General features: G+C 36.6%; 1 protein-coding gene across 2 annotated transcripts in view; it reads right to left on the bottom strand.

The window, feature by feature from the left end:
* Positions 1-10593, bottom strand: part of tmod4 (tropomodulin 4 (muscle)) — a 14533-nt gene extending 3940 nt beyond the window's left edge. Inside the window, exons 1-4 of one of the 2 annotated variants that reach the window (XM_024258202.2) lie at positions 10427-10593; positions 4158-4286; positions 2194-2350; positions 1652-1771 (exon numbers count right to left, since the gene is read on the bottom strand). In XM_024258202.2, the coding sequence (XP_024113970.1) occupies positions 1652-1771; positions 2194-2350; positions 4158-4259 (379 nt within the window). In that variant the 5' untranslated portion in view covers positions 4260-4286; positions 10427-10593. Of the gene's footprint in view, positions 1-1651; positions 1772-2193; positions 2351-4157; positions 4287-4508; positions 4653-10426 lie in introns of those variants that run through there. The other variant, XM_024258203.2, reaches the window with a different exon arrangement.
* Between the last annotated feature and the right edge of the window lie 1776 nt (positions 10594-12369).

Raw genomic sequence — 12369 nt, 5'->3', positions numbered from 1 at the left:
AAAGAGAAATCTTTCATCAATCGTCAGAATCTCAACACTTCCTGCGTTTGTTCATCTTTACATTCCGTTTGTCAGAGAAGCTTGAACAGTGAGTGACTGAAGTTAACGGAGGCTTAATCCTCATTTGGATCCTGACCAGGGGTAAAACCGCCGTGGCTGCTGCAGCGGACAAACACGCCTTCCTGGACGTCTGCCTGCCTCTGTGGAGCAGCTGCACCTCCACTCCCTTCAACAATCCTCTAATAGATAATTGCAAGAAAGACTCCCTCTGACAGCCATATTATACTAGAATCACTCAGTCAAGCCTTCTCCCAAAACTATCGGTTTAGCAACTTCCATCAAAATGAGTGACACTAGCTTTGAGATTGTTCACCTAAATTAGTTTAAAAAATGACCAAATCTTGATTTCTTTCCTCACAGTTTCAGGAAACTTGGAAAACTGTCTTTATCTGAGGTCACAGCAGCTTCCCATTTGTCTGGTTTAAACCGATACAGTATCTGAGCCCCCTCCGCGTCCACTCCACCCTCGCTGTCTGCTGTGGCTCGCGGCCAGCCTTGTTTATTTTTGAGCTGCTGAGCATTGGGGAATTGGACCTGGGAGCGTGTTTGGCCCTGTCTGTTCGCTCGGGACGGCTGCAATGCTTCAGTGTTGAGGGAAACAATCTGAGAGACAATGAGTCCGCAGGATGGAGTTATGTGGGTCAGAGCTATTGTAATGAAAATACTGAGGTCGCCTGTTGTCTTTAAGGGGTTAATTAGCAGCTGCTGGTGGGAAAACCCACAAGAATGAGCAGGAAAACTTCAGATAGACTCAGATCCATAAAATATAGGGCTGGGTATTGCCAATAAGTTCGAGATTGATTCGATTACGATTTTTTCCTATTCTTTCGATCAACTCAATTCAATTTTGAGTTTACATATTTAGAGATACAGATAATGAAAAATCTATATATTTGTTTTGAAGGAATTCATATTAATCTGATACAGCTCATACTCTGTAAAATTACATGGATCTCAAACACAGAACCTCCAACGATTGTTCTGCCTCTCCTGGAGGGCGTTTCATTTTGGCCACTAGGTGGCGATCGCGCTAAAGCATTACACCTTATTCCAGAGGAAGAAGAAAGTATGAACAAAAAACTGTGTTTTAGAACACAAATGGTTACTTTAAAATATTTCCTTGAAGAGTTTGGAAAAGTCATAATATAAAGATGTTCATTTAGTCATAATGTATGTTTGGGTCAAACGAGCGTTAGCATTAGCCGTCCTATGGGAAATCCCATTATATGTTTGCATCAAGCTAGTGGATTTTAGCATTACGCGTGAGATCGATCTCTACTTTTATGGATCGATTACTGATCTATTAAGCTCAGATTGATTCAGATGATTAATCAATTTTATTAACCCATCTATAGTTGTTATTTTAGCTGTTTTGTAGAAAACTAACACAAACTACAGTTTTTAAGTGCAGGATGCAACATTTCATGAAATAAATATCTTTATCTGAGAAGAATGTATTAGTTTTCATGACTGGTTTGAAAAAACTTTGAAAACTTTGGCCAAATGCTGAATTAATCCAATTTTAAAATTTTTACTCTCCAAAAACAGTTTGAAACTATATTTATGAAATTTCCCCTGATCCCAGACCAACCTGCGATGTCGCACATCTCTGCATCCGTGGCGTTTTTCAGAGCCTCCTCCAGCTCTGGCTCCAGGATCACCTGCTCGTGTTCGGGAATCCCGGATTTCTTCTTAGCGACAAACTGTTTTCCTGTAAACAAAGAAACAGAACATGTGAAGGAAACTGCAACCAAGAGCTGAGATTTGAAGCCAGAAACCACAAAAGATAACAAAAATAAGAGAGAAGAACAGAAGGATGTAGATAAATTAGTTACTGCAGTGTTTCAGCCATAACTCTGTGTTTGTACAGTCAAATCTTATGTCTGTTAGAAGATTGTTTTTTCTGATTCTTGGTGTATCTTGAAAAAATTATTGTTTTCTACTTTTTTTTCTGTACATTTTCCTCAAGAACAAAACACAAATCTGTGCATTTATTTATGTACTTGTTCGTTTTTCAATATAATGTCTTGCACTTGAGGTGTCAAACATGATAAATTGAATATCATCTAGGTTTTTTTTTTTTCCATATGAAGTCACGATGTGAAGCTTTGCTCATTTTCCGCTCGGCTCCACCTTTCTTTTCCCCGGTGAAGGGCACCAGGTCCTCCCTGTCGGGGAACTCCAGGGCCTGCTTCTCCAGGTGCTGCAGCAGAGCGTCGCGGTCAAACGGACCGGTCGGTCTCTTCTTGGTCTGGTCGCGCTGCCGGAAGCCAGCTGGCAGCATTGCATTCTGGGAAAACACAGTGTCTTTAATTCGATGAGGCAGGAATTGAATGTTCCGCACTTTTTTGAAGAAGTGAAAGAAATCTAAAAAAAAAAAAAGTAATATAAAAGTAAAAAACTTGGCTCATGTGCAATAAATAAATTAAATTAAATAGAATTATAGTAATTTGCAGTAAATATTCAGTAACAAAACACTGCAGTTTTTCAGTTGTAGCTTAAGTTCTTATTGTCAAATTCCTTCAATGTGGTAAGAATTATTTACATTTCACAAAAACAATTATTAAATAGATTGTTTACTTTATTGCTGATGTAAACCTTGCATTGATCGATGATGCACACCTTTTTTAACAGGAAGAGGCCATTGTCTAGCAGATCATTTACATTCTCCTGTGAGATGAGGATTTTAAATCTAATCCCACCTCTATGCATTCATATCACTGACATATATTTATATAATTCACACGATTGTTTAAAGATTAAACGGTAAAGCGTTAAATTTTTGGTCATTTTTTATCCCTACAGTTACATATAATGTTTATATTAACATTCGATTTTCCTTAAATCAAGTTTTTTGTTGGAATCAGATTAAAAGTAAAACCTCCCCATCTCAACAAGAACATCAAACTTCAGATTTTTCTGATTTATGTTCTCCAAAATCAGACTATAAAAACACAGTAAACAAGAAAGGTGAAAATATCTAAAAATTTTAGTAACAGCTTTATATAAAAAAACTAAAGACAAATCAAAACTCCACTGAAATGTTAATGTTCAGAATACTGTGGGAAATTTAAATTGTTTACCTTGGAACATAAATAAATTCTGAATAAATACCTAAAACTTCATTTTAACTGATTGTTTTTTCTGACATGATAGCAACATAATCTTTTTCATAAACTTCAATTTATTAAAAAAGAAAAAAAAGAAAATTCATATTTTCTTTTATGGTTGTAATAATCTGTAAAATAGAAAATACAAAAATATATATTTTAATTATTTGTACATGGGTCCCAACAAACCCATTAATTATCAAATTCACATCAAAATAATAAAATAATCATACAAAATATACCAAATAAATACAACAAAACAGTAATAATAATGAAATAAAATAATACAGAGATATTTATTATTTCACCTTTTCAAATACCTTTGGAATATGTTAAAAGACAAAACTTAAAAGTGCAGGAGTCTGTAAAAAAAGTCAAGATGAGGACAAAAAGAGATAAAAGCATTTTTCAAAGTAATATTTGACAAAATTTCCTAAACATATCTGTTAAAACACAAGCAAAAGGAAGGTGGAATAAAACATCTTTCTGGCACATAAAAATGATTTATTTTTATTATAATCCATTTTATAGAGTATTTTGATGCAAAAATTGTAAATCAACCTTTAATTTGTTTTTGGATAAACCCTTAAAACAAAGTTTGTATGTGAAGTAAAGCCATTGTTTTATTTTGTAAAAACAAACAAAAAAAAGATAAAAATAAAAAAGGTGAAATTACATTTTTAAATTATTCAGACAGAAGCTTCTGTAATCGATATTTTTTATTTACAAACTTTTAGTGTCTGAAAGAGAAACCTCATTCTCACTTTTCCTGAAGTCCTCAGAGCTGACAGCATCTTATTGATTTGTTTTAATCTGACAGACACAATGGAAGATAACCAAACGTTGCTGCTGGCCACGTTCCTTCGACGAATACAGAGTGTTTGTTGTTGGCTATTTATTAGCTTCTGCCTCCAGCAACAACAATCAGAAAAATATCCATTTCACTAGAAATCAATACGTCACAAAAATGTATATTTCTATGATTACCTCAGGATCCATCTCCTGCAGCTCATACTCCAGCTGGTCCAGCTCCTCGGCGCTGAGGCCCTTGAGGATGGCGTCCTCATCGATGTCCCTGGGGTCTGACATGGCTCCGGCTCACACACTCATGCACGCCTGAAAGAAGGAAATAGAAATATATCCAAAATATTTGACTAGAATCACAGTTATAGTTTTGTATTAGAGACTCCAGCAGCTTTTCTTCTCCACAGCTTCCTGTCTCAGATTATCAGCTGTCAGCTCCAATATGCATTTCAGCTTCTGATGTCAATAATTATGGCTGCTTTTCTAATAATAAACCAACACCGAGCGAGCAGAGACGATTCATCCAGGATTCACCAAAGGTGATGAAACCGGCGCCGAGGTCCAGCTGTGTCACAGGTGACACGGCCAAGCGAGGACGACGAGAGAGAGAGAGAGAGAGGTCTTTGAAACTTTAGACCGTTTGCTTTCCACACGCCGGCTAAGAATAGGAAAACGTAAAGAGGAGAAAGAAGAGGACGCCGCTATTTATCACTGAAAGACACCCGTTCATGCAGCAGAGGACCCACCCCAAACATATCTGCAGAAACACAACATTGACCACAAAGAGCAGATAGATCCAGTCACACAGGAAGACACCAAGAGGTTCAGGGTTTTCCACATGAAAGCTTTTATTTAAAATTTAGAAGAAAAGTTTTGTTCCATAGCAGAAGAATCATCATAATATGAAAAATGAGGTAAAGATCCAGGATTAAAGGAAGTTTGTATACTTTAAATGAACATATAAGGTACTTTTTTGGAATATAAGTCACAGCAGCCAAAAAAATACATAATGAAGAAGAAAAAAGTCATAAATCACACTTTTGGAAGAAATGTATTTAAAAAAGTGTGAAAACAAAAACAAACATTTCATCTTGAAACACAAAATAACAGAATATAGAACAATGTTTAGCTTCATGAAACACAAGAGGAATCTAATATATTAGTGCAACACATGAATAATTATTCAGATAACTATAGGATAATGAACATGCTAACAAGTCAACTGAAATCTTTATTTAACTTTAAATCACGACATTAAATACTTTTAATTCCAGATTGCCTCTGAAAAACCCCGGTGTCAAAATGAGTGGTGATTCCTCTTCTTCTTCTGTGTTGCTGTAAGTAGCAAACACACACAGCGCCCTCTAGCTGTTGTTGATATTTATCTTGTTTTCTAAATCACAAATAAGTTGCAGCTGTGTATAAGCCGCATGCAAAAACTATGCAAAAAAAAAACAACTTTTCCTCCAAAAATACACTAGTCATTTATCAGAAAGTTTTATCCAAAGTAACCAACAAGTTTAATTTAGTCTATAAAAGCAAACATACATCTCACATGACAAAGAGAGACAATATTTAATGAACTTATGATGTCAGTTCAGCGTTTTCACCGAAGTATAAATGCTCCTTTGAATAGACTTCATGAACAAATGAGATATAAATCTCAGGGAGGCAGGACACCATGAAAACTCTCGCCATTGACTGTATATGTGAACTGGACAGGCTGACCCCTCCCCCCTGATGTTCCCAACAGGAAGTACCCACTGGCTTCAAGGAGACAAATCCCATAAACAACTATTGTGAAATAAAATGCTTTAACTTCATCATTCTATTTGTTAGAATTATCATTCTTGGTCTTACATCTGAAACATTGGAATGACAGATTTCAAGAAGTCGGGGTGTTGACTTCCAACCAGCTCACTCCTGATTGGTGGTTGACTCTGACCCATTTGGACCAATAATGTCGTCTGGCTCCAACGTGGCGGCGTCCATATTGTGAAAAAATGGCCACTGAATTGCCTTCATTTGGTTGGAGCCAGGAGTAAACCATTTTCTTTGGGTGACATCACACTCACTCTGTCCAGTTCTCATTTACAGTAAATGTTTCTTCCTCCCGCTAACAAATCATTGTACCCCATAGTGGTGACTGATTTATATTTTATGGCCATCTTAGCTAAAAACTCTTAAAAAATGTGTTTTTCAAAGCATTCTTTCAATGCAAAGAACAAGACCAGCATGATACTGCCTCCACCGTGTCTGACTATAGATATTAACTGTAAGAAGAGGACAAACTGTTGTTTTATTAGACTGCACTTCTTCAGTCAAATGCCAGAATTTTGTCCATCCATCCATCTTCTAAACCCGCCGAGTCTCCTTCAGGGTCGCAAGGCCACTAGAGCCAACCAGCTACTGTTGGGCAAAGGCAGGGCCACCAGTCAATTGTGAGGCCACACAGGCTAAGAATTAACCAATTTTTTTGGACTGTGGGAAACCAGAGTGCTGCACCCAAAAAGTTACAAGCTGGGATTCAATCCAGGGCCTTCTTTCTCACTGTGAGGTGAGAGCGTTAACCACTGCACCGCTTTGCAGCCCGAATATCATTCATCAGTTTCTTAAATACAAAAAAAATGTCATAGGGGCATATTTAAAATAATTGCTTGAATCAACAAACCACTGCCACAGAGGGGTCAGGGGTCAGTTCAGAAGCTCAAACTTCAACTAAAACAAACTTCCATGTTCAAAATGCTCACAGAGCTACTTTAAGACATGAAACGATACTATTCCTCCATCTTTAAAATATTAAATCAGATAACACACAGACAGGAAACTCAAAGAGGTCCACCACAAAAGACTGAACCTTAAGGCTTTTTATTGAATAAATTCTTCATGACTTTAACAAAATTCCAATCTCAAAGTTTTTTAATGTAGTCTGAGCTGATGCTGCAGCTTGTCCTTCTTTTGTGCCTTTAGGGGTCGCAGTGAATCCTCTATTCCCACCTGTGGGTCAACAGCCTCCAGGTTATTATCCTACACCACGACTGGTCTGGTTTGGAAGTTCTGTTCACATTTTATCTTCTGTTTTAGGTCCCATCATTCCACATTTCCCCAGTCATTGGACTGGCACACAAAAGCACCAGATTGCGCCCCCTTGTAGTTAACATGCAAACAAATTACTTAATAAAATTTAATTTGAATGTCAAGTTTGATTAAAAGATCTGACCAATCCAGAAGAAAACATCCTCAGATCTATAAGCAGGAGGATCCGTCTGCATTGATCCTCTCACTTCAGTCCTGTGGGGCTCTAATGTGTAAATCCAAAGACACAAACAGTGAGTCAGACAGCCGAGAGACGAGGAAGATGCTCATTAAATATTAACCAGGGTGAGTAGTATTCAGTTTAGGATAAAAGGTTTCAACAGTTTTTACCACATCGAAGCTAACAAGTCTTTACAATTAATCCTTGAAACCTCAACAGTTTTCTTTAATTTTATCTCTAATTCATATACATGAATTTGTTATTAGAATTATTGTCAAGTTTTAAAATTATTTAATATTTTCACATCTTTAATTTGGTAGAAACTTTACATTTTACATGCAGGTTTTGGAGAATCAGAAGACATTGTGAAATGAAATGAACAGATTTGTGGAGCTCTGCTGTGATTAATGAACCGCTCCTGCTCTGTCTTCACTGCAGGAGTCATACAAAACAAACTGGGCGTGGCTTCATCCGTTTGTGCCGTTGACTCATCTTTTTACAGTCAAATACCAGTCAGTCTCACTGAGTGACACTCAAAGCTGGTGAACGTCAACAACTACCAAATATAGGTTGGTGTTTTTCTACAGCTTTGTGTTGTTTTTGACGTCTGGACTCTTGATTAAACTCATAGAAAAAAAGATAAAAATAAAATAAAAATTCCCATACTGTCATTGAAGTGCTGTATCCTCATGTTTTTCAACATTTCTTAAGACAAAGTTAAAAAAAATGTATTAAAATGACACATCACACCACCAACTAAAACTTATATACAGTATATAGTATATAAAAAATAAAATTTGTAGTTTTTATGAACAGTATGCAGTCATTCTTATCAAAGGATACTGAAAAAGACTAAGATAAAAGTATCTTATGATCTTTCTTATTCCTAACTACTTAGTACCTTCCTGAATGAATACAGAGCTGAAAGATTGGCAATTATAAAGTTATTTTGTAACAATTATGGGTAATTGAATAATTTTCCACAGCACACAAATACAACATAAACAAAATGGTTGTAAATCATTGCTGTCAATCTATCATTTAGAGTCCAAACTTCCCCTGTTGTTGTTTATTTCCAAAAAAAAACCCATCCAAATGTTCTGCTTTTAGTTCAATTAATACATTTATTTTTATTTCTCAGAGTCTTTATCTGCTCCTGTTGTTAGTTTTCTGGGTCTCTCTAGTATTGTTCTGAACTGGTTTTATTTCTATTTTACAGATTTAAAAAATGTTATGTAAGTATGGATTTATGCTCCTCAAGAGTCAATGAAATCAATTGTGGGGTTCCCCAAGGGTCAATCGTAGGCCCACTACTTTTTTTAAAATGTATTTATAAATGCTGCTACTTTGGTATCTCATCTGGGGCATGGCGTTTGTTTTCATAGCTATGCTCATGACACACAACTTTACATCACTGTGTCTCCTGATGATGACGAGTCAGTAAACGTTCATTTAAACTGTCTTACAGCTCAACCAGGACAACAGGGAAGTTATAGTGATCGGTTCTGAAGACTAGAGAGATTTAGCAGAATTAAAAAAATCTAAAACTTCTCAGCGTGTGAGGAATTTGGGTGTTAAATTAATTTTATTCCACAAATTAAAAACATAAAAACAGGATTTTATCATCTTGTTTGTGATATTTTTTTTTCCTTTTTGTCTTACTTTTTGGTTTTTCAGAGTGAACATGCTTTTATGTAAAGTACTTTGACCTATATTTGTCAGAAAAGTGCTCTATAAATAAAGTTTGATTTGTTTTTGATATTCTCTTCATGTTCATGTTGATTTAATCCAATTTTCTGATATGAAAATGTCAACTTTTTTGAAAATCTTAGTTATTCTTGTTTTATGACATTGATTTACTTCAGTTTAAACTTCTGTTGAGACTCTTCTTCAATCTGTAGCTCCAGAAACAAACTTTTTAATATTTTATTTGATATTAAAATCAATATTTATATTTCACAAAGGAAAAATAGTTTATCATTTTATCCTGCAGAAAAATGGAGCTAATAAAAAAATGAGCTAATCCAAGTCATTTTCAAAGGTTATGACATTTGTAATGATCCTTAAAAGATTTTACAAAAGGTTTTCTAGGTTTCAACATTGACTTGGATCGAGAATCAGGAATGAATAATTCAAGTATAAAGTTACTAGTTAGCGTAAAGCAAAAACTACAGTTTTATCTGTGATTAATTAGCTAATTAGTCATCAAAAATCTTCATCATCAGGCCTGAAACAGAACAAAACATCTCAAGTTTTTATCACATCCATAAATAGATTTGAAAGCTAATGCATCTTTTCAAGATTTAAAAAATACATTAGTTTGTATAAAAGTACAAAATGAAATCTCATAAACAGCTTCTTATTTCACTCAGTGGGATGAATTTTGTGCTCCGAGTCAACCATGAGAGAGACTACTTTGCCTTTTACAAGCTAAAGACCATTAAAGTGGTTTGGATTTCACAGAGACAAAGGATATTCGCTAATAAACGCCCCAAGATTTACACACTACATCTGCATCAGTTTTTGCTGAAAACGCTCGGCTTTGCTCTGTGGTCCTCAGGTCTGTCTCTGAGCTCCAGCTGCAGAATAAGAGGTGAATTTTTAATGAGCTCCTCTTCCTCGACTCCGAAGACTTCTCACCATCTGAGGGTCATTCTCTCCACGTCTTGTCGCCCAAGTGTAACATTCCAAATCAGCCCTCAGCTTAATTTTAGCTTCACAAGTCAGCTACTTTCAGCTCCGTCAATTTCTGCCCTGCCTGGTTGCTACTTGAGACGGTGTTACAGACGCAATTCCAGTTCCTGGGAACAACTTTACTAAACAACAACTTACCGAAGACATTCTGTTTTTTTTATTCCTGCAGCTTTTCATAGAGTAGGAGGATGACAACGCAAACAATCTGATCGTTTCCAGGTTAACAGATTTCATTCAGACTGAACAGGATGAGCAGACAAAGGGTCAACTTTTCCCCAAAGTCTGCAACCTAATTCCCCAAATCCACAGTGATGAGCCGCTATTGAAAGGCTTAACCCCCCCACATACCACACTGATGACCTTCTGCAGAAGTTTCTGCTAAACTGCTTCATCTGCAGAACGGAAAAAGGCTTTTCCACCTCAACATAAGTCCTAAAAAGTCCTCAAACGAGGTCATTTGAATTTCCCCAAAACATGCTGAGAGAGCTGGAGAGCAGCCTACCTTCACAGAAGCTCAGTGCTGAAGCAAAGAAGAAGCTGCAGCTCCAGCAAGTCTCTTTTTCTGCCTCACTCCCCCTCTGTCAGGGGTCAGGCTTCAGCGCTGCTATCCTGAGACGGGTTCACCCGCCGCACTTTGAGAAGTCAGCATTTTATTTTATGGCTGCATGACAGAGGAGGGGAGGTGAACGGGGAGTCACGGTGAAGGGGAGCAGGGACAGAAGAGGACCATGCTCCTCAGCCTTCCAGCTGTCCTCCACGGAGGAGAAGAAGGAGGACATCTAGTGGTTCAAATCTGTTTGTACGCTTGACTAAAATGGTAAATGGTAAATGGCGTATACTTGTATAGCGCTTTCTACCCTCCTTCGAGGGCCCAAAGCGCTTCACAGTCACAGACCCATTCACCCATTCACACACACATTCACACACTGGTGGGGGCTCCGCTGCCGAACACTGGCGCCAACCTCCCACCAGAGGCAATTCGGGGTTCAGTGTCTTGCCCAAGGACACTTCAACACATGGGCGGGCAAGGCGGAGTCGAACCCGCTCACTTCTGATCAGGAGTCGACCGCCCTACCACTGCACCACGGCCGCCCCAAAAAGCATCCTTTTGCCAAAGTTTTGGGTTATTATTCTCAACTGAAATATTTTAAACCAGAGGTGTCAAACTCAATCGCACAGGGGGCCAAAATCCAAAACGCAGCTTAGGTCACAGGCCGAACGCGATAAACATTTATTAAACACTCTAAAACTACATTTCAAAACGTTAAAACCGTAACTTTTTCTTTTCTTTTCTTTTAAAATGCTGAAGTTGATAGCCAGCTAAAAATATTAGCTAAATGCAAAATTAGCCTAAAAAACTAAACAAAAACAAAGACAAAAAAGCAAAAAACTTATGTTAGCCAAAACAGCTAGCATGTAGCTGAAAAATAACTAAAACTGAAAAAAAAATCCTAAATTAGCCAAAACAGGTAGCATGTAACCATGAGCCTAACTTTAAACACAGCTTAAAAACTTAAAGAAAAGCCTTAATAAGCCAAAACAGCTAGCATGTAGCTGAAATATTAGCAAAGCCCCAAAATAGCCTAAAAAACAATTTTTAAAACATTAAAACCGTAACTTTTTAATATAATTATGAATAATAAAAAGGAAGGGATATTATTCTAGCATAATTCAACTTAAACCTTAAATAACTTTCAATATTTTAATCTCCATAAAAATATGTTTTGTCAAAATCATACAAGTTAGAAATTATCTCAAGATGCTCGGGAGGGCCGGATCCGGCCCCCGGGCCTTGACATTGACACGTGTTTTAAATAATGTAAGTCAAATGGATTAAATGAAAAAATACTTTTACCAATAAGCCATAAAAAAACCCTGCAACTTTTAATGCGTTTTATTTCCAAGCAAAGAAAAGAATCAAATTATTACTAAATCATTAAAACAGTGAGGGCTTGATTGCTCACGCTGAAGCAAAAATATAAAAGCGTCTGCATCCACACCTTTCATTAAAAACTGCATGTTGGGACGTCTGCAGCACTGCTGGAGCATGAAATTGTCTGTAGGAAAGGAAACTTGTGAGATATTGATCAGGATTAGCACGGCTGGGAAAATGTAATCATCTCCTTTAGAGAAAAGTCATTCAACTGTGATTTTGTTCTATTTTTTTTTAATCCAGACACATTAGGATGCAGAGATAAAAGTTTTGCTTCTGAGAAAAAACCTTGTTTCTGGTTTTATGGCGGCTTAAATCTTTTCAGGTGTGAATTTATTAAGATAAAAGTAATTCAGTTCATTTAAGTTTTTGGTAAGGTTTGCATTTTAAAAGAAATCGTAAAATCATAGAATAATCTGAAGACAAAAACTGTAATCTTCCCTTGAATTCCCCCAATCTGAACTCTAAAAAAGTCGTGACTTTTTATGTATTTTAAAATAATTCTGCACAGA

The sequence above is a fragment of the Oryzias melastigma genome, linkage group LG16, assembly GCF_002922805.2.
Source record: "Oryzias melastigma strain HK-1 linkage group LG16, ASM292280v2, whole genome shotgun sequence".
Taxonomy (NCBI): Eukaryota; Metazoa; Chordata; class Actinopteri; order Beloniformes; family Adrianichthyidae; genus Oryzias; species Oryzias melastigma.
Note: the sequence above shows the minus strand (reverse complement) of the source record. Positions and strands in the feature narration are given on the sequence as shown.